Source organism: Radiomyces spectabilis (assembly GCF_025331425.1).
Source record: "Radiomyces spectabilis strain NRRL 2753 chromosome Unknown BYT42scaffold_6, whole genome shotgun sequence".
NCBI lineage: Eukaryota > Fungi > Mucoromycota > Mucoromycetes > Mucorales > Radiomycetaceae > Radiomyces > Radiomyces spectabilis.
Genome location: NW_026251931.1, coordinates 909850 through 928998, shown reverse-complemented (window position 1 = coordinate 928998; position 19149 = coordinate 909850). Strand labels below are relative to the sequence as shown.

Genomic DNA, 19149 nt, shown 5'->3' with positions numbered 1-19149 from the left:
TGTGTTCGATAAAAAGTTGCTGTCGTTTGTGCGTTTGACTCGAATGAATCTTGGCAAAACATGAAGGCAACCTTCGATTCTTGCAGTCATTTTCATGAAATTTTCCATCATCACTTTTATTATACGTCGTATGCTATATCAAGCCAATTTAGGCATCATTTTTTGTGCTTTCCCAGGAGATCCCAAAACCGAGCGGTGTCCAAGTGGACACTCGATTTAGGAATATTCAACTCAACAATATTCTCGATTTAAGAGTAATTGGATCTCAAGAATCACCTTTCGTGGCTCCCGGGATGGTTCCCTAAATCGAGTACTTGATTGTAATTTTAATAAATCTCAACGAACGGCACAGCCTCCTGCTGACAGTGGAATAAAAAACATGCGTTTTATATAGGACGACTTGTATTTTGAGATACTTTCATAGACCGCTATCACTGGAAACAGCAACGTTTGTGTGGAGTTCCGTGAAATGGACTGCGCCGCATGGGAGGGGGGAAAGCAGGCATATCGATTAAATTTGAGTCTCCGCCGGATTGTCCGGTGTAAGCACGTGACTTTGCGTGAGCGAGGAAGGCCTGTTTCGCTGTGAGGCTCGCTTCCAAAATGGAACACCGAGCCACCTGAGTGAAGACCCTTCTTTTCCCACATCCATAGGGTATGTATACATCCATCATAAAGAAGATGGATATCCGTATCCATAGATACGACGAAAAAAGTCAGCGGATGAAGAATACTAATAATGACCTTTCTCTAAATTTCTATCCATCTTTTTCATCGTACCGTCACCATCATCGTTCAACCTCCATATTCACCATCGTTACCATGTCCTCGATTTCGACCCATTTTAATTGACCTATAAAACAGAATCATCGCAATGGCTCAACGTCTCACCTACAGACGCCGTCTCTCCTACAACACTCGTTCCAACCGAGTCCGCATTGTCAAGACTCCTGGTAACGATTCGTTTTGACACCCATTTCCTTCAATTGAATCGGCGGTCAACGATAAGCTAACAACACCTCCTGGCTCCTTTTTTTTTTTTTTTTTGGTTAACTAGGTGCCCGCTTGGTCTACCAGTACGAGAAGAAGCCTGTCAAGGCTCCCCGTTGCGGTGACTGCGGTGTCGCTTTGGCTGGTGTAAGTAGACGAGAATTGAACCAATGTCGAATTCGAATTCGTTGCTAATTGGTGGCATTTGTGAATAGCTCAAGGCCTTGCGTGCCCGTGAGTTCGCTACTGTTTCCAAGACCCAGAAGAACGTCAGCCGTGCCTATGGTGGTTCCCGCTGCGCTCACTGTGTTAGAAACCGCATTGTCCGTGCTTTCTTGATCGAAGAACAAAAGATCGTCAAGAGAGTCCTCAAGGCCCAGACCCAGAAGAAATAAATCAGCTGTTTCTTTTGTTTCTAGCTGATATTGCCATCCAATAAATCGCACATGCTACGCTTGTTTGCAGATAATTACTATGGAGGAGACAACGTCCGGTGCTTAGTTTTGTACAACAAGTGGATCAAACGAGGAGCAATCGAAAGGGAAAAGCATAGAGTTATGTATTAAGGGTGGCAGACAGAGAAAAGAACGAATCGATTTGGTATCGGATCAGTTTTTGTGCAATGATTGAGAGCTAGCAAATAGGCGGAACAGTAAAAAAGGAGAAGGGGGTATATAAGGTTGGGATCGGCGATGCGGGTTGTGTTTTATTTATGGGATGCAGAGAAAAGAAAAAAAAAGGGTGCAATATAACAACAAGTCGCGTTCTTAGATATGAAAAAAAAAAGCAAGTCGACGAAAAAGCGCCTAATTATTCCATAGTTGGCAAGACAACGGTCAGTCCGGGTCAATAAGCACCGATAAGTTTTGCTCGTGGTGGGTGGGTCTCGCACCCAGCAATTCCGACTTAAGTAAAACAGCATATGTCTGAAAGATAATTTAAACCCCTTGTACACGATCGTAGCAACGGATCAATCACCTGATCGGGATGAAGAATCAGGCACAGCGATACTGCAAAAGAAAAAGCCTAATGAATACAGATTTTCTGTGCCGAGGAGAACTGGAGTCGGGATGCAAGAAGGGTCGTCAGGGGTCTTTGTGAATTATTTACTATTAGGTCAACATTTCATAATGGAGTGTTTGGGTGCGATCTAATTTCTTTTTATCCCAGCTACATCATTGGATATTGTCGAAAGCCGTTGTGCGACACGCTTTCGCTTGCCATATTCATCATGCAAAAAAAAGGAAGTTGAAAAAAAGAAGGTGTCTAAAACAATGTACTACTCTTTTTTTTTCTTGGGGTTTTTTCCTTCGTATTATATTGCACGGTTTTTCTTTCAGTCGCCCTGTTGCTTATTGTTTTTCTCGGAGACTCTCACTAAGGGTACGTCTTTGGAAAATGTCACAAAACACGCTGGAGCCGTGATGCTCACGGCATCACCATTCTAATGTCCGTGCACCTACCGATGGAATAATAACCTTAGACGCATTTCAGCCCTTTTTATTTTACGTTATTGCCATTACCATTTTCTGATTCATCACCATTGCACCTTCCTTGTGTTTTCCAACTTCTCGCAACGTGAATTACTGAAATGACCGAAACATACAACAACACGCCTGTTATCCGCTTACCAAAGAGCAAATCCAGTTCGATTCGTCCGGCCGCGCAGCCGTTTTATCCCTTATCGATGTATGAACCGGATAGCAGTCTTGTTACGGAAACGTTGTATTTTGATCAACTGCCTGATGGCATTGCTAACGAAGATATCCGGTCGTTGTTGGGCTCTTGTCAACCGATTGAGTAAGTTCATCATTCAAATAGCGTGAAGAGAAACGATTGTCTTTTTTTTGTATTTGTTATTTTGGAGAAACCTAAGAGGAAGAGCTAAAAAGAGAATCCACACATGTTTTTAAATTTGATAGGATTCACATTGGACCGAAGCGTGGTGAAGGATTTTTGCGATTTTCGAGTTCCAAATTAGGTATATTTCAAAATAGGGAAAAAAAACGGGTCTGTACGGATGTTGGATGCATACTCACGTCTTCTGATGGTTGGATGATGTTTCATGAATTAGCCGATAGGGCCTTCTCTCTTTATAACGGATTCACATTTCTTGACGGAAAGAAGTTGCAGTTTCGGCTTTACCATGATGGTGCCTTTGAGCCCAAGCCTGAAGCGCCCATTTTACAAGTGAAACAGTTGCCGGCGCAAATGAATAGTGATGGTTTATATGATCTATTTCGTCCATTTGGACCGTTGGCACTTTGTAAACCAATAGTGGAAGGAGACGGCTTTCGAGGAACGGCGTTTATTCAATACTTTTATCAAGAAGACTCTGATAAAGCACAGCGGCAATGGGTATGTCGTCACCTGATAGATCACCAACGTGATTAGAGGAATGAGAAGATGATATACTAATAGCATGATCTCTCCAGCACGACCAAACATTGCATGGGCATACAATGTGAGTAGATAAGGGCGCGCATGGATGGGTGTGAAAGAGAAAAAGCGAAAGAGAGAGAGAGAAGAGAGACAAGGAGGAATGATATTGATGGTGACATTGCTTTGTATGTGTTCCAAAAAAAAAAGCTACATACAACCGTTTTCGCCTCGTGGTCCAATGGAGCCAACCAACAAAACTGTAAGTTGTCCATTTCCATATTCTATTTTTCATCTAAACAAAACAATTACGATCATGCTAATATACGTTTGCAACGCGTCACTTGTTCTCTTCTTGTTCTTCTCTCTTACTACTTCCCCTTGCTTTCTACTGGTCTTTCTGCACCCCTCCTCCTCTTCTTCTTCCTCTTTCCGGTGTGCCTCTTTCCGTTTTCGTCACTGGTCGCTATGCTGTCCAATTTGCAGTCATTCTCTCCTCCGTCATCAGTCAGCGACAAGACGGACAACACCTTTGTCGACTATATGAATCTCTATGTGAAGAATCTGGACCCTGCCTTAACAAATGCTGATCTGTTCAATCTGTTTCGCAACTTTGGCCGCATCGTTTCGGCTCGAGTCATGAGCAATCCTGCTACGGGGCAATCCAAAGGCTACGGCTTCGTCAGCTTTAGTAAGCCCGAAGAAGCTCAGGCAGCTTTGCGTGAAATGAACAATAAAATGGTCATTTCCAAACCGCTCATCGTGGCCTTTCACGAACCCAAGAAACCTCGTCAGGACAGACAAGTCACGGCTTCTTCCCCTACTTATCCTGCTTTCGCTACGCTTCGGCCTTCTCCACCCAGCACCACCACCAGTAATAATGCCACTTCCACTTTCGGTTCCCCGGACTATGGTATAACCAACCATGGAGCACCTTATTACCCTCAAGATATGAACAGTAAGCAGAACATACAAAGCATAGGAAACAAAGTGGGAAAAAGCAGTTTCACCAACTCCAAGCAACAGTGCCACTAGGTATGAATAATAATAACCCCATGACCACGGAACCCATGGATCAGTTAGCAATGCAGATGCATCTCAAAGAACTAGGGATTGGACAGCATCATGCCCCACCACCACCGTCGGCACCACAACGAAAGGTTGGTTTACTTATTGCTTTGAAAGAAATGAAAAAAGGGCCTCTGGAAAGCGGGGATAGGCAGCTCATCATTTTCTTTTTTCAACAAAAAGTTATCTTCAGGAGACCCTGCTGCTTTTCAATCCAGCTATCCCCGTATCATTCCAACGTATTCTTCACCCATGTCTACGTCCATGTGGACAACCAGCGCTCCTTCTTTAGCAGCGCTTGCTTCGGGACTTACCGTTCAACCGCCTCCAGCCAACGGCCACACGTCTGAACGACCCTCCGAATACAAAAATAATGTGAATGGCCGACCTACTTTACGGCGCAAAAATTCGCTCGAATCCGTGAGCTCCGTTATGACAGCCACCAGCGCTTCACTGCAACGTCAGAAAATGACAGCCGCTGTACAACGCTGCGGTGACTATGGAAATCATTTGTCGGATATTGTCGATATGCTTCTGACACTGAAACGCATGGAACGGTCCCTGTGTCTATTTAATCGGGATTTTCTGATGGAAAAGATTGAACTTGCTCTGGAAGCCTTGGAAGCTTTCAGCGAAGATAGCGACAACGAAGAAGAAGTTCAATTGCACAAATCACCGTAAGTGGCGAGTTAGCGATCTTGACCGATCGTACCATGCATTCTACACTGTTTATTTAGATCGACATCTTTTAGTCCCAGATCACCTTTAAAAACAAACAAGCCTGCCGAGATACCAACATCACCTAAACAGCAGGAGCAACTATCCCCCTTGCCAACCGTATCAGCCGTAACCACACCAACAATATCCGCACCAGCCGCGGTACCAGCAGCCAGTTTCTTAACGCCCGAAAATGAAGAAGCGGTCGCTGCCATCATTGCATCGTTGGAGGGTAAATTGGTCCATGAGCAAAAGCAGCTCTTGGGCGATCATTTGTTCCCCTTGGTGAAGGTAAATAAGAAAAAAAGCTGCCATTGTGCTCGCTTACAAGTAACTGATCCATTCTGTGTACTTACTTTTTCCTCTTTGGCGGTGTATTAGAGCACGGGCGTGAAACAAGCGCCAAAGATCACCATTCGCTTATTGGACACCATTGATCTGAAGGAATTGGCTCGTCTCATGTTTGACAAGGCAGCATTGAAAGACCGAGTCGATGTCGCATCCTGGGAATTGAAATAATACCTTTGTGAAGTTACCCATTCTTTTTCGGTTTGATTACTTTTTCGGGGGGGAGAGGGGAAGAGGAGGCGGCGGTTTTTGTTTCGATTGTTTTTATTACTACTGTAGCTGGATCCATGTGGTCTTTTATACCAATCACTTAGAATCTACTTTTGCCACTGAAATAATAATTTCTGAACTATTTGAGGAGTTTTCACGCACATCAGTTCAGTTTTTTTTGTGCTATTTGCAATGCCTCGGCAGCTTGCTGCTCTGTCTTCTTCTTGTAGTAGGCACGGGCGCGTTGCAATCCTTTAAAATAATTCACAGGCATATGGTCTGTGATAAAGAACGGATAGATCTTCTCCAGAAGATGGATTGGATTATCGTCTCCGTATCGCTTAGCCAGGAATTGGAACCATGGCTGAGATTCCAGCCGCCTGACGAGTCGTGGCAACGGTCGTTTAGCTACCTGGTCGTCCCGCTCTTGGGCTGATTGAACCAGGTCGTTCGTACAGTCGTATTGCTCCTTTTCTTCCCGTGTTGGATCCCATGCTCCCAGCACAATTTCCACTTGCATGGTAGGCTGATAACTTGACGGATACACTCTGATAGGCTTTCTATGCCATCGATGTTTGATGTGAATCGCGTGTCCGACGTGTGAGTAATTGAAAAAATCGGTGCTGCTCATATATTGCCCTAGGTTATACAGGATGAGATATACATGCTCTTTGGTTTAATTTTCCTTGAATTTACCTATGGTGCGATCGTCATATCCTGGTGGCAAATGGCAGAAAATGTCTTGCTTATTCATGACACGCCAAAGAACCGATGAGCGTGTCACTGGTACGTTGTTGTAAGACGAAAACATGGAGGCAAAGTCATTGTCACCGACAGCTGGGGTACCAATTACATAGGCATCACGTAGTTGGCATCGTGACGACAGATCTTCTGGGCACTTGAGCCATCGAGCAAATAAAAGCGAACTCATGGCGGCACCAAGAGAGTGCCCAGTGATCCACACTTGGACAGGAGAAGTTGTATCCAAGTTTTCCTGGATCTCTCGCGCTTTTTCATTGACAGCATGAAGGATAGCACCGTATGGATCACGTGTATCTTCGCTTGCATAATGCGTGGAGGGAAACACGGCTTCATAAAAACCTTCGTGGACCGAACCATAGAGGAAAGAACGAGCATCCATGCGCTGAAAGGTGGCATCGACCAAGAACTCTTCATAATTGGTAGGTGTCGTTCCTTTGAAAGCGACAACAATAAAAGGGTGACTATCTGACCAATAAATACCACAAAAAGGGCCACCGAGCGATTTCAGTTCTGAAACGCCAGCAAAGTTCAATCCCCATCGTGCTGTGATGTCTCGGATCGGCCGTTCGGATTCCGACAGTAGCTCCTTTAAGTGTTTCTCTGCTGCGGTTTCGATATCATCATCCATGTTGATCTCATCCGGCTGAGAGATCATCAATTCGTAGGCCTCTCTCACTTTTTGAGCATGTCGTTCATATATCAATGAGGACAGTACGGTGAACGTTTGAGCAATGGACAAATCAAAGGTGCGACGTCGAAAGCCAGTCACTGTAGGCTCCCTATCCGGCTGGCCCAAAGAAGGTATTGTTGTTCGTACAAGGTCACGCGTCTCGTCGCATAAGAGAAGATTCGGCGAACCTGATTGAAAAAGAGATCAGCCTTTTTGCCTCTGTTAACTGGTAAAAAGCCATTGACCAAAGCCTACTGGGAGTCTACTTACCCCAATTAATCGCACCAAATCCGGATCCGTATTTCTCACTGATGTACTGGAATAATTCTGCGCCGCCCAAATACTCCATGAAAATCTTGAGTCCAATTTCAAAAAGAAGCAGTAGGATGCCAAGAGTCGGGTATACACTGACGAAGGCGATGGAGGACAGTGGCGCAGTAAAGATCATGGGCCAATTGAAATAAAAGGTAAAGAACAGATTTTTGTATGTGTTGAAGACGAAGCTCATGTAAGGTGTTTGCTTGACTCGGCCTGGTTCCAAGATGCCTCTGGCGTTAAGTCGCCAAGGCTTGTGTCCTGCTTGGTACGCTTCATCCTCGCTCGTATCTTCCCCCTCTCTCTCCTTGCGTTCTTTCCGTCGTGCCGTTCTGGCTAAATTCTTGAGTTCTCGAAAATGATGTAATCCTGTGCGAGTATGCATTCTGTCAACACGCAGTATATGAAATAGAGAAAAAAAAAGCTGATTCGGTCCCGCCGCGGTCTCGTCTGTCCTCCTTTTTTATGAACGCTCCGACCGAAACCTATTTCGTCACTACCCAAAATGGGAAATCAACTTGCCAGAATGGGTTTCCATGCTGACACATCCCACGCAGCTGAATATCCCTCGGTGCTGAGCCAACATCTACCAAAGTAAATCGTCCGAAACTGAGAAAAGTAAAAGTCATTATCGACAGCTTAAACCTAAGCAAAAAGAAGCTGTGTGGCATTAGTACAATCTGGCAGAGTTGCCCAGATAACTCTGAAAGATACGCGTCTGTCTGCAGATTCCGCGGAGCTAACAAATAAATAAAAAGGATCAACCCAGAAGAAAACACGAACACAAACGACGCATTTAATTGCATGTTGACGGGATAAATGCTTACAAAGAGGAATGATGACATGCAAGCCGTTATGGAAAAAGGCGTGTTAACATTTGGTGGATGATCTGATATGTTGAGCATGGTCTATACCGAAAATATCAAACAAGTTGTACCAAAACAAAAGAAGAGAAGTCCTTTCAACATTAGCTCTTTCGAGCATCCAATAGTATGAAATCTATGCTGCTGTCAAAGGTCAAAATAACAGGCCTCCTCGGTCACTGACATTATCGGGGGTCATCACATGCGGCGGTTATGAGCAATTATGGAGTTCATGCAGAACGGACGCTGATATGTGGAGTGAAATCCTATCTACACGAGATGTTGACTAACCCAATCTCGTTTGAGGTCTTACAAATAGTTATTTCTGAATTTAACTTGATTTTATTGCTATGGATCGAATATCATCGCGGAACACCTGGTCTATCCGCACACATGGCTTCCTTTTAGCAGATTCTGTCTATTACATATCAACTTCGTATGCGAAAGCGATCATTTGGGCGTGAATTGGTGGATGTGCCACCCACGTGATGCAACAGTTTCACTGTCAACCACTCTGTGGTTGGCAAATCCGTATTTGTTTGGCAGTGTTGCAAAGTCAAGTCACTTCAAAAATAACATGCTAGGAAGCGATCCACAGGTATGATTTCTTAACGCCACTTGCAACTCCATCGCAGGGAAACTCATGTGTATCATTTATGCTAGAAACAACTGGGAAAGGCCTCGACTCGATTAGCAGCTTTCCTACAAGAATGCCTTTTACTTGGAAGTCTACGAGTAAATGAGAGACTAGAAAGTGGTTTACTGATGAATATTCAGGATAGCTAAATGGAGCATCAGGGATTCAAATACTTTCAAGTTCTACTCCGTGGACGAGAAGAGCTACTACTGGCTGTGAGCACTATGCCGCATAACGAAGATAAACATGGCCTGTATGTGAAACTGAACTGGAAAAGTGGTGATCGAGCACCTGGAACATAACTGATACGATCTACATGCGTAGATCAAGTCACAGATTAATCTCACCTCTCGATGAAGATCTCGAAAAGGTTAGAAAAATGTATGCTACACGACTCACGAATTTTAGTTAATCCATTATTTTGGGCCCATGATAGATGAAAAATCGCATCGTATTTCTCATTGCGGGCTATGCGCGATATCGATGTCCATATGTCTGGGTATGTATTTGTCCAACCGCGTTTTGCCTCGGTCTGCTCACACTGCCGTAGCTGCGGACGCAGCAAGATAGTTTTCTGGACAACGATTCCGAAGCCGGCGAAACTGCAGACAATCCCTTGCATTTAAAATCAACGATGGACTGGAAAGTGAAAGGTAAAAGGCTGTGATGGGGTAACATGACAATTGCAAAGCGTTGATCAAACATGTTAGATATTGCCTTGTGGGAAATTGTCTGGGAACTGATCTCCATGGTCACGGAAACAACCATCAGCAATCCTTTCAAAGTAGATTTTGCATACCTTGACCGATTACCTGAAAAAGAGCGAATTCTGTGCTCGGGTGCTCTTTTAAGTTTCTTGCAGCAAATATGGATCCAAAGTGAGCCGAGTTTGCCATTCATCGATGAAGGTACGGTGCGCTTAATAGAGAGGAAGCTAAATGTTGTTGCTGAGAACTATTCATTTTTTAGTATATCAAGACATTGCAACATTACATAACAAGCATATGACGCTATTATACAGCGAAGCCAAATCCATCACTCAATAAAGCAATCTCGTACAAAAGAAAAAAAAATGAGACATTGCTACGAACATACCCGTCTGAATTTTTTCCTGTTCATCATAATTCGGCTATATTTTATCTAGTAATGTAAAGCCCGTATCAGTCAGTAGGATAAATGCGAAGCGAAATCACCTTGCTTAGTAGACATAAACCTATTTGCCCGAGTTTGCTGGTCTGGGCGAAAGAAAGAAAAAGTACAAGTTTCAACTCCGATTTGCTTGTATCGGAACTCCAGCCAAGGTGCCCGTTATCTTCAAAGCCTATTTCATATCCCCTTTCACCATGAGCTCCAACGACGCAATTGACCAGTGGTTTGAACAAGCATATGATTACCTCAGTAATCACAAGGTTAACGTGTCCAACGACAATAAACTGAAAGTAATATTGGCAATCCTCCCACGATGCTATGCAGATCCGTAAACGATACGAGCGAAGCCATTGACCGTTTACTGATTAGCTATATGGTCTCTACAAACAATCCATTTTCGGCGACTGCAATATACCCAAACCAAGCTTATTTGAGTTTGTTGCCCGTGCAAAATGGGATGCCTGGAATTCGCTCAAAGGCATGCCTATAATGACCGCACGCGAAGGATACGTGAATCTCGTGGAATCACTCAATGTCGGTTGGTCTCGCCAAGGCGAATATGCATATCAACCAGACACGGAAGAGGAAGAGGTATGTAAAGAAGAATACAAAGAATTTGTTTTGGTGAGCTATTCAGCTATTAACGAATGTGTTTGACCCGGTAGGAAACGGGAACTTTTGGTAACTCGGTCAGCTCCATGGTAGCCGTGGCAGGGCAAGACGAAAGGTAAACTCGTTTTGGTAACATGGAAAAGATCGTCTTGATTTACCGTAGATATGGAAACTATAGTGACACAGACGATTTATTCGGTTATGCAAGACAAAATAATTTGGACAATGTAAGAAAACTAATTGAAGAAGATCACGCATCCGTGAACAGTTGCGATGCCGATGTAAGTTCATCTTTGGAAGATGTTTAGCCAACAGTTTGTTTACATTACTTGCCTTGCAGGGAATCACTGCCTTGCATTATGCTAGTGACCGTGGTCATATGGACATGGTCAAACTGCTCATACAGCTGGGTGCAGATATCAATGCTCGCAGCAATGATCAAGAAACGCCTCTACACTACGGTAAGTGTTTTCGGATCTCACCCAAAGACATCAACCTAGAGAACAAGACCATTTTTACTTATTCCTATGTTGTTCTATCAGCTTGTATTTCAGAACAGCTGGAGGTGGCGGAATACTTGGTTCAACAAGGTTGTGACGTGTCGGCCAAGGATGCCGATAATCAGCTCGCCATAGATCAAGCGGATTCAGCATTTGTAGAAGCGCTCAAAAGCAAATGCCCTCAGCTTTAATCAAACAATTCATCGCAGGTCATCCTGTCAACGGTCATTCCCGCCGCTCGTTAAAAAAATTATGTCTCTCCAACCCAACAACGGGACCATTCTGGGTACAAGATACAGCAAGTTTTGGATAATTTTATTACAAATTATGATACAGCATTCTGGGTGGAATAAATAGGGCGGATAAATTAGTATACAGTCATATGAGTGAATCGAACGGTTAGCGATCCGTTGCTTCGTTCTACGGGTTCAGGATATAGGAGCGACAAATGTTCCATGATACGACACAAAGCATAGAAGTAGTCTTTGGAGGGAGGAAAAACCCATTCGATTTGCAGGCTTTGTAGGTTTGGTAGGCACAGTAACAAGGCTTCGATCGCCGCCAGATCCGTACGTTCGTCCAGATAGCTCAGTTCCAAATGCTGTAGATGATGCAAATCAAGCTGGGTTAAGTCTAGAATATCATGTTCGGTCAAAATCGAGTCGTGGACATCACCGCATAGCGACAAAAGGGGTCTTGCTTGCAGTCGCAGATGCCGTGTAAATGGGAAAAGTGTCAGAATGGCGTGCAAAAAAGCAGTGTCTCCAGGAAAATAGTTGAGCAGACGCAGCGATCCGTTGAATCCCGTCTTCATGTGCGGTCGGATAAATGTGAATCCATCGTGGTCATTGGACCGCAAGCTGTCACGGATGAGGTCCGCTTCCAGTTCTAGACACGATACGTTGGGGAACATGAGGAATAAGCGACGAGCGAAGTCGTATACATTTTCATGACTTTTTTCATGGCTGGAAGCATCGCCGGCGAGAGCCGTCATCTCCTGATAGTCGACGCCTGACAGTGTGTGACCAAGGAACCTTGCCAGGTTCATTTGCGAGAACAGTTGCTTGTCATCTTTTGTGAACGAGATGGTATGAACAAACTGCTCCGCCCGCTGGGACCACACGTTATTCAGTTGGAAACGAACGGCTAATCGTTGAAGATGCTCTGGTTCGGTGATACACAAGTAGTTGTACACAACGGGCAGCGTCGCATAGTAGCAGTGACGGCACGTTTGAGATAGGGCGGCCGTTGATTCAGAAGGAAGATGAGTAGCGATAGCCGCTATAAGCTCGGCTGGAAGAGTTTCAAGCATAGTAAAGATAAAAACGGAAAGAAGTCATCAAAGTTGTTTTCTATGACCCTGCCTTTCCATCTTTATTTTGTGTAATTAGAATGTCGGAAAATGAGTCAGGCACCCCGCAAACAAAACAACGTCATTTTGTCCACTTTTAATATCATTCATTGGTGCATTTTACCTATGCGTCGCCCGGATCAAACTTCAGGAACAACCGTGTCCACCGGCCAATTTTCATTGTCCGCCAAACAAACCCTCCAAAAAAGGCACTCAGCGATCTTGGCGTGATCCAATGGTCATGAAATTTTTGTATATTGATAACCTTTTTTTTTCTCCGCATCTTTGATCCTCGGAAGAAGCTGTTATGAGCGATAAAGAGCCGTTGGGCAATACCACCGAGTAACAAATTGATTCGAGTAAGAAAGATAATACTACAGTCGACTACTATGCTGGGGTTCCCATCCCAACGCGGCTTGATCGTACGGGTCAAATGCGGCCTGAACGACTTCCCAAATATGCTTGCAAAAGACGAAATGGATATCGTTACGAATGGTTTTGGGCACGTCTTGCATTACCTCTTTACGATTCAGTATGGGAAGGATGATTTTTGTGATGCCTGCTCGATGCGCCGATAACACTTTTTCTTTGATACCGCCTACGGGTCTCACTTGACCTCTGAGTGTGATTTCACCCGTCATAGCCGTCAACCTTGGGACGGGTTTGCCTGAAAGAAGAGAAATGATTGAAGTGACGAGTGTGACACCGGCCGATGGACCGTCTTTGGGCACAGCTCCATTGGGAAGATGAATGTGGATATCAGTTTCTTTGAATAAGACGTCGGTAGAACAGTTCGTCAAATGAAGTGCATACGCATTCGCCCTCACCCAGGAAATCGCAATAAGCGCCGATTCACGAATAACTTCACCAAGAGAACCTAATATTACCAAGAATAAGCTTTTTTTGTTTCAAAGTCCACCAGCTGTACCGATGTGCATGTGCCCGGACGAGCTTTGTTTGATTCACTTTCTCTGTTTTACCTGTCAGTTTTAAATCACCTTGTCCTGGCATTTGGTTTGTTTCGACCTGCAAAACACTGCCAATACCACTGCGGGAATAGGCTAATCCGTTCACCAAACCAGGGATGGCCTCCATATCCATGATTTCATTTTCAAACGGTGCGAGCTGTTGGGTTTAATGAGTTACTCACCTATAGTCATGATTCCGTTGATTGCCCAGTATAAAGCACTTACTCCTAGTATTTTCTCAATGTCATCGAGATTGACGTTGGTATCAAAGGTTGATAGCATATTTTCCTCTGCCAAATTGGCATATTCACGGCACTTGTAGCGGCACACGCTGGCTATCCTACGATCAAGCTGTCGGACTCCACTTTCTCTCGTATAATGCTCCACTAGGTGCAGCAGTACCTCATCAGAGATATGCAAACCAGCATGGTTCAATCCGTGCGCCGAAAGTTGGTTTGGTACGAGATGGCTTTTGGCAATGACGAGCTTCTCCTCAAACGTATATCCATGCAGATCAATCACTTCCATACGATCCAACAATGCTTCGGGTATTGATTCAATCGAATTGGCCGTAGCGATAAACATCACTTGAGACAAGTCGAATGGAATATGCAAAAAATGATCGGTGAATGACGAATTCTGTGCTGGATCCAGTACTTCCAGTAACGCAGCCGCTAGATTTGCGTAAGCTTGTCAAAACTCGCTCGTTTCACTCATGGAGCTGATGGATCTCTTACCTGGATCGCCCTGATGTGTACCCTGTACGATTTTATCAATCTCGTCTATAGATATATAATACGTTATTTAACGTAATGACATTTCCGTCATACGTTCTTTGCGGCTTTTCAGCACTCACCAAGTAGGATCAATGGATTATTGACGCCACATTTTTTCAGGCTCTGAATAAGCACTCCTGGCAGAGCCCCAACATACGTCCGTCGATGACCACTGTTGAACACTTTAATTAGTGGGCCACAGCAAATACAGACACGCACACATCGAAGTAACCAAATCCATATATGCATATTCGCTTACCGAATCTCGGCTTCATCCCGTATGCCTCCCAGGGCGATTCGGTGAAATTTGCGTTGTAAAGCTGTCGCTATGGAGATACCCAGCGTCGTTTTACCTACGCCTGGCTTTTCGCCATCAATGCGCAAGTCAGGTCACTCATTCCGAAACACATACCACGAGCACCCTTTACTTCCCCAACTTACTGGACCAACAAAGCAAAGGATGGGCGGACTCAAATCTTGCTTCACTTTGACAACGGATAGATACTCCAGAATTCTTCGTTTTACGTGTCCCAATCTTAACCAAAAGAGCATAAAATGTTAGCTGTCGGATGGTAAGTAAGAATTCGGTGAGATGAATTTACCCAAAGTGGTCGTGGTCCAGTTGCTTTTCAGCAGCTCGTAGATCAACGATATCGGAGGTCGCTTTCTTCCAGGGCAAGTCCGCCACCCATTCTAGATAAATCCGCAAAACTGACGATTCGGCCGAAGAGGGGGGTAATTTCCGTAACCGGTTGACGTCGCGATGGATAGCAGAACGAGCATGGGCAGGCAATCGGGCCCGTTTCAACTGATTCACAAGCTCTCCAAACTCGTCATCATTATGATCCATGGAGTCGTCCATCTTAAAATCCTCTGTGACGCAATGAGTCGACGCTGGGTTACTCTTGGATTCGACAAAATGAAACTAGAGATATGTTTTCCGCGAATGCCGTGATTAGTATCATGTAGTAGCAAAGGTAAGAAGAGAAAAAATCAACCTGTTGTCGTAGGCAAAACTCTCGACGTTTACGGTCGAGTTTTTCTCCGATGTGTTGCTGGATATCTTTGGACGCTTTAAGTAGCTGATTCCAAGTGTTTTTGGAATTGTTTTTTTAAGGTTCACACTGTATTTACGGGAGGGCTGAAAGTCATGTAAAGTACCTGCAAGTGACGGGTGATCATTTGGTTGATACCATGCAATCTCTGTCTAAAATCGGTAATTTCCAAGACGTGCAACTTCTCATGGAAAGACGATTCCGTCACGCATAACAGAAGGTTGGCCAAACTTGAAAATGGACACCTGTCAATTAATGCACTAAATTGATTCAACATCGCCTCAGGAACGCCAATCGCTTGCATGTTTGCCACAAATTCCCAGCACAGGTTGCGGAAGGTTGTCAGTAACTTTGCGTCAATAGCACCGTTCACTTCCGCTTCCGTCGGTTCAGGGTAATGAACAAGCTTTGCTTCCAAGCACCGACCATCAAACAAGATATCTTCTACATACGATCGACAAACACCTTGCACATGGAAAACCGTCGTGCCCGCCAGCGATTCATCAACTTCAAGCAATTGTGCGACACATCCAAAATGGAATAATTGACTGATATCGGCTTCTTCTCGGTAGTGTTCCGCCTTGGTATTGGATGAATCATGAGCCAGCACTGGCATTGCCGCTGACGAAGGAGGCTTTTGCAAAACGCCACGCTCGCCAGGATTCAACGGGATACATACAATAAACGATACATGTCCTCGATCGATTCGACACTTTCTACTGAGAGACTTTGCCTCGGAACCAGTGACGACCAGTTTCGTGATGATGGATGGTAAAAGAACCTTTTCTACCAAAGGTAGGACTGGAAGTGTATTTGGAATAGGAGCCATCAATTTATTTCTTGGCAATAAAGAGCAGCAATTCCGATTTTTTTCTTTGATTTTTTATAGCGAGGGAGTGGCGAAACGAAGAAGGGAAAAAAAAAAGGAGGCGCCCCAACGGATAGTACAAAATGGCAATACGTACGGTGTACCAAAATCGACCTCGCATTGCAGCAAGAAAATTCTTGATATTCCACAAACAAATGCATGTAATGAAGAATCAAGATAGATCCTATGAATAATAATCTGTCTTGTCAACTACATCACAATATGAACAAAGGCAGACGTATACACTAACGAACATTCTGTTCTTGGTGTCAGTGAACTGTCATGGTGAACGGTGTTCATTCCTGCGGCCTATCCAAAAAGTGATTTTCACCTTTATTCATCTGATTCATTTGCTATTGTCAAGATGCATGTGCAGCTCACAAATACTTGATTGTCTGTGTAGAAAATATTGGTCACCTGAGTGATCGCCCGACTTTGCCACGAATAAGCAGAGCTGGATTGGTTCCGGCTTTTTCATCAGGTTTTTTGTTGCCATGGGACTTGTCATAAATAAGATCAACCGTTACATACAGAAAAATTGAGTACCCCGAGCACCTTTAATACATGTAGCCTTATTAATCTAACGATATGGCAAATGCCGTTTTGCCACAATATCTCATGGCACTTCAAGGAATAAATGAAATCGTCATTCATTAAATGTGCGACCTGTTCATGATTCATTAAAAATTATCTCGTTTGCCAACCATCATAACAGAAGTCATGCTATAAAGGTCCATTCTAGTAATCTTGTGGATATCTGAGCCGATTGCAACTGAAAGCCTTACAGAATGTCACAACCAAGCGATCCAAAACTGGCGGAATTTTTTTTTTAGTGGGGGCAGCGAGAATTTGTCAAAACGGCCTAGGTCTCTCGGTGTCCAAAAGTTTTTTGTATTTCTTTAAACTTGACACATACTGCACTCATGGGGGAATCGTCACGTCGTTCATCAAGTAGCAGACATCGACGATCGGAACGATCGCTATCACCTCGTCCGCGTTCTGAAAGGAGAGATCGTTCACGATCGCCTCACCGTCGCCAACGACGTGATTATCGTGACGAATCCGATGATGACCGATCCAGAGAACATCGACACTCACGACATCGCTCGCACCACAAGTTAGAATAAACATCTGTCTCCATGCACAGTAATACCCATTTTGAAATTAGGAAACATCGTCGGTCCTCGTCATCCGAAAGTTCCTCATCGTCAGACAGCGAAGACGAAAGACGCAGCAGAAAACGTCATAAGCACAAAAAAGAGAAGGCGAAAAAACATAAAAAGGACAAGGTAAGGAACAAATACAATGGATTGACGGGTGTCGTGCTTATCAAATACCATTAGAAAAAATCCAAGAAAGAAAAAAAGCATAAATCTCGTGCTGTTGGTGATGACTGGGGCAAATACGGTATTATTCATGAAGCAGAGTAAGCATTAAAGCTTTGAGATTTGTATACCCCACACTACTAATCTTCTACCTTTTTCTTTTAGCATATTCACCAAAGAAGCGGTAGGCATCATAATACGAATGGATGACGCTTGAAAAATATACGATATTTAACTGCTATGGATTTAGGAATTTCAAGCATGGCTTATCGAAGTGAAGCATGCTGATGTGGAAACGCTCAACAACATCAAACGAAAAGAAATGTTCTTGGACTTCATGGAAGGTAAATCTTTTTAATTTCATATCACCATGTAGAAAAAATTGGCTCATTCAATCTCTTTCAGATTACAATACAGCGACTATGCCACATGATAAGTAAGTTTCGTTGTGAACATTGAAGGGGAAAGTACGATCATCTTACTCGTCTACCAAAAAAAAACAAAAAAAAACCTATACTTCATAGATTTTACGATATGAGCAAATGGGAATCACGTCAACATGCTGTCAGAATGGGAGACCCCCTTCCTCCCAGCGATTCAACTTTTAATTTTGCAAATGACGAAGAACAACTGAGGTACGGTTTGGTCGTGTTCGTACGAGGTTTTCAAAAGGCACGCTTTTTATTAACCGATGCTCATTCATTATCGCAGAATGCAACACCGCATGGCAGCTCGTATGGCTTCATCGAAAAAATCCTCGCTAACATTATCGCAAGAACAAATTGAAGAATTGGCAAAAGTAAATCGTGAACGTATCCAAGCCGAACGTATGCGCAAAATGGGTCTCGTTCCCAAAGGAAATATGGGTGTACGCTACGAATACGAATAAAAATACATTGACTCAATAAAACTCTATCAACTTCCAAAGAAAGGCTTAGTATGTTGTACTTTTTATAAGTTGGGAGAATTCAACCATCGACCACTTTCCAGTTTAAACGATGATGGGCTTTTGCCGAATGGAATCCTGATTGGTCAACTTTCAGAGGACTGCATTACGTGCACGTCACAAAGCAGTCACATTAATTGCTGTGTATGTATTATTGGTTTCAGCTTTCATGAAGCGCGGATGGTTAAGTGGTATAATCTTCGCCTGCCACGCGAAGGGCCCGGGTTCGATTCCCGGTTCGCGCATCGCTTTTTGCCCTTTTTTGTTCAAAAGGGTGTTTTTTTTTGTCTTTGTTTATTTTTTTTCGCATCTTGCCTTTGAAAGGATGCTTTACAACGCGTATTGCTTTTTTGATTGATGGGGGTTATAAAAGGTTGATTAATTGATGTGTAGGAGAACTATTCTTTTGTGTTTGGAAAGAAAGCATAATTTTTTCGGTATCCATATAAAGGTAAAGTAAAGATTTATTAAGGATGTATGAGCACACGTCCGTCGCGGGCTATTACTCGCCCTTGGGATCTATGGGACAAGGGTCTATAAAAAACAACACTCGAAAAAAACAAAGGTGATCTTAGGTCTCTTGCCTTGATTTTTGGCTTAATGCGAATGGACTGGGCCGGGAAGACAAAGTGTCCATGAA

General features: G+C 43.8%; 9 protein-coding genes and 1 non-coding gene across 10 annotated transcripts; 6 read left to right on the top strand and 4 right to left on the bottom strand.

The window, feature by feature from the left end:
• Positions 1–383: 383 nt before the first annotated feature.
• Positions 384–1047, bottom strand: BYT42DRAFT_568615 (uncharacterized protein). The gene has a single exon (XM_051568195.1). The coding sequence runs from the start codon at positions 672–674 to the stop codon at positions 432–434; it is 243 nt and encodes an 80-aa protein (XP_051423736.1). The 5' UTR covers positions 675–1047; the 3' UTR covers positions 384–431.
• Positions 775–1504, top strand: BYT42DRAFT_324662 (60S ribosomal protein L34-B). Its single transcript, XM_051563030.1, has 3 exons — positions 775–953; positions 1058–1137; positions 1206–1504. The coding sequence occupies exons 1-3, from the start codon at positions 875–877 to the stop codon at positions 1383–1385; spliced, it is 339 nt and encodes a 112-aa protein (XP_051423735.1). The 5' UTR covers positions 775–874; the 3' UTR covers positions 1386–1504.
• Positions 1505–2201: 697 nt separating this feature from the next.
• BYT42DRAFT_324616 (uncharacterized protein) lies at positions 2202–5774 on the top strand. Its single transcript, XM_051563029.1, has 11 exons — positions 2202–2373; positions 2474–2790; positions 2913–2971; positions 3065–3348; positions 3426–3454; positions 3580–3631; positions 3856–4327; positions 4396–4529; positions 4621–5114; positions 5190–5445; positions 5536–5774. The coding sequence occupies exons 2-11, from the start codon at positions 2582–2584 to the stop codon at positions 5671–5673; spliced, it is 2127 nt and encodes a 708-aa protein (XP_051423734.1). The 5' UTR covers positions 2202–2373; positions 2474–2581; the 3' UTR covers positions 5674–5774.
• Positions 5775–5875: 101 nt separating this feature from the next.
• Positions 5876–7652, bottom strand: BYT42DRAFT_593515 (Alpha/Beta hydrolase protein; the record flags this gene model as incomplete). The annotated part of the gene is made up of 3 exons (XM_051570706.1): positions 5876–6351; positions 6409–7332; positions 7415–7652. The coding sequence occupies 3 exons, from the start codon at positions 7650–7652 to the stop codon at positions 5876–5878; spliced, it is 1638 nt and encodes a 545-aa protein (XP_051423733.1).
• Positions 7653–9108: 1456 nt separating this feature from the next.
• Positions 9109–10005, top strand: BYT42DRAFT_545746 (uncharacterized protein; the record flags this gene model as incomplete). Its single annotated transcript, XM_051565834.1, has 6 exons — positions 9109–9212; positions 9284–9329; positions 9396–9458; positions 9510–9612; positions 9670–9867; positions 9929–10005. 6 exons carry the CDS (start codon positions 9109–9111, stop codon positions 10003–10005), a joined length of 591 nt encoding a protein of 196 aa, XP_051423732.1.
• Positions 10006–10302: 297 nt separating this feature from the next.
• Positions 10303–11411, top strand: BYT42DRAFT_613696 (ankyrin repeat-containing domain protein; the record flags this gene model as incomplete). The annotated part of the gene is made up of 6 exons (XM_051571771.1): positions 10303–10398; positions 10478–10699; positions 10774–10835; positions 10899–11001; positions 11061–11181; positions 11263–11411. The coding sequence occupies 6 exons, from the start codon at positions 10303–10305 to the stop codon at positions 11409–11411; spliced, it is 753 nt and encodes a 250-aa protein (XP_051423731.1).
• Positions 11412–11499: 88 nt separating this feature from the next.
• Positions 11500–12746, bottom strand: BYT42DRAFT_324412 (uncharacterized protein). Its single transcript, XM_051563028.1, has 2 exons — positions 12187–12746; positions 11500–11769 (listed from the first exon to the last, which is right to left on the bottom strand). Exons 1-2 carry the CDS (start codon positions 12530–12532, stop codon positions 11588–11590), a joined length of 528 nt encoding a protein of 175 aa, XP_051423730.1. The 5' UTR covers positions 12533–12746; the 3' UTR covers positions 11500–11587.
• Positions 12747–12945: 199 nt separating this feature from the next.
• Positions 12946–15674, bottom strand: BYT42DRAFT_495629 (ATP-dependent protease La; the record flags this gene model as incomplete). Its single annotated transcript, XM_051564373.1, has 10 exons — positions 12946–13448; positions 13552–13696; positions 13765–14213; positions 14277–14321; positions 14396–14487; positions 14575–14678; positions 14757–14850; positions 14918–15219; positions 15314–15370; positions 15477–15674. The coding sequence occupies 10 exons, from the start codon at positions 15672–15674 to the stop codon at positions 12946–12948; spliced, it is 1989 nt and encodes a 662-aa protein (XP_051423729.1).
• A 1703-nt stretch (positions 15675–17377) lies between these two features.
• BYT42DRAFT_545742 (uncharacterized protein) lies at positions 17378–18452 on the top strand (the record flags this gene model as incomplete). The annotated part of the gene is made up of 7 exons (XM_051565833.1): positions 17378–17527; positions 17582–17664; positions 17729–17747; positions 17814–17907; positions 17969–17999; positions 18088–18198; positions 18275–18452. 7 exons carry the CDS (start codon positions 17378–17380, stop codon positions 18450–18452), a joined length of 666 nt encoding a protein of 221 aa, XP_051423728.1.
• A 231-nt stretch (positions 18453–18683) lies between these two features.
• Positions 18684–18754, top strand: BYT42DRAFT_t75. The gene has a single exon. It is a non-coding gene; the product is annotated as a tRNA-Gly (tRNA).
• Positions 18755–19149: the final 395 nt, after the last annotated feature.

Coding starts and splice junctions, on each gene's coding strand:
- BYT42DRAFT_568615 (XM_051568195.1), bottom strand. CDS start 674: ATGATGGATGTATACATACCCTATGGATGTGGGAAAAGAAGGGTCTTC.
- BYT42DRAFT_324662 (XM_051563030.1), top strand. CDS start 875: ATGGCTCAACGTCTCACCTACAGACGCCGTCTCTCCTACAACACTCGT. Junction 954..1,057: donor CCGCATTGTCAAGACTCCTG/GTAACGATTCGT, acceptor TTGGTTAACTAG/GTGCCCGCTTGGTCTACCAG. Junction 1,138..1,205: donor GCGGTGTCGCTTTGGCTGGT/GTAAGTAGACGA, acceptor ATTTGTGAATAG/CTCAAGGCCTTGCGTGCCCG.
- BYT42DRAFT_324616 (XM_051563029.1), top strand. CDS start 2,582: ATGACCGAAACATACAACAACACGCCTGTTATCCGCTTACCAAAGAGC. Junction 2,972..3,064: donor ATTTTCGAGTTCCAAATTAG/GTATATTTCAAA, acceptor TTCATGAATTAG/CCGATAGGGCCTTCTCTCTT. Junction 5,115..5,189: donor GTTCAATTGCACAAATCACC/GTAAGTGGCGAG, acceptor GACATCTTTTAG/TCCCAGATCACCTTTAAAAA.
- BYT42DRAFT_324412 (XM_051563028.1), bottom strand. CDS start 12,532: ATGCTTGAAACTCTTCCAGCCGAGCTTATAGCGGCTATCGCTACTCAT. Junction 11,770..12,186: donor TCTCGCCGGCGATGCTTCCA/GCCATGAAAAAA, acceptor CGGCGATCGAAG/CCTTGTTACTGTGCCTACCA.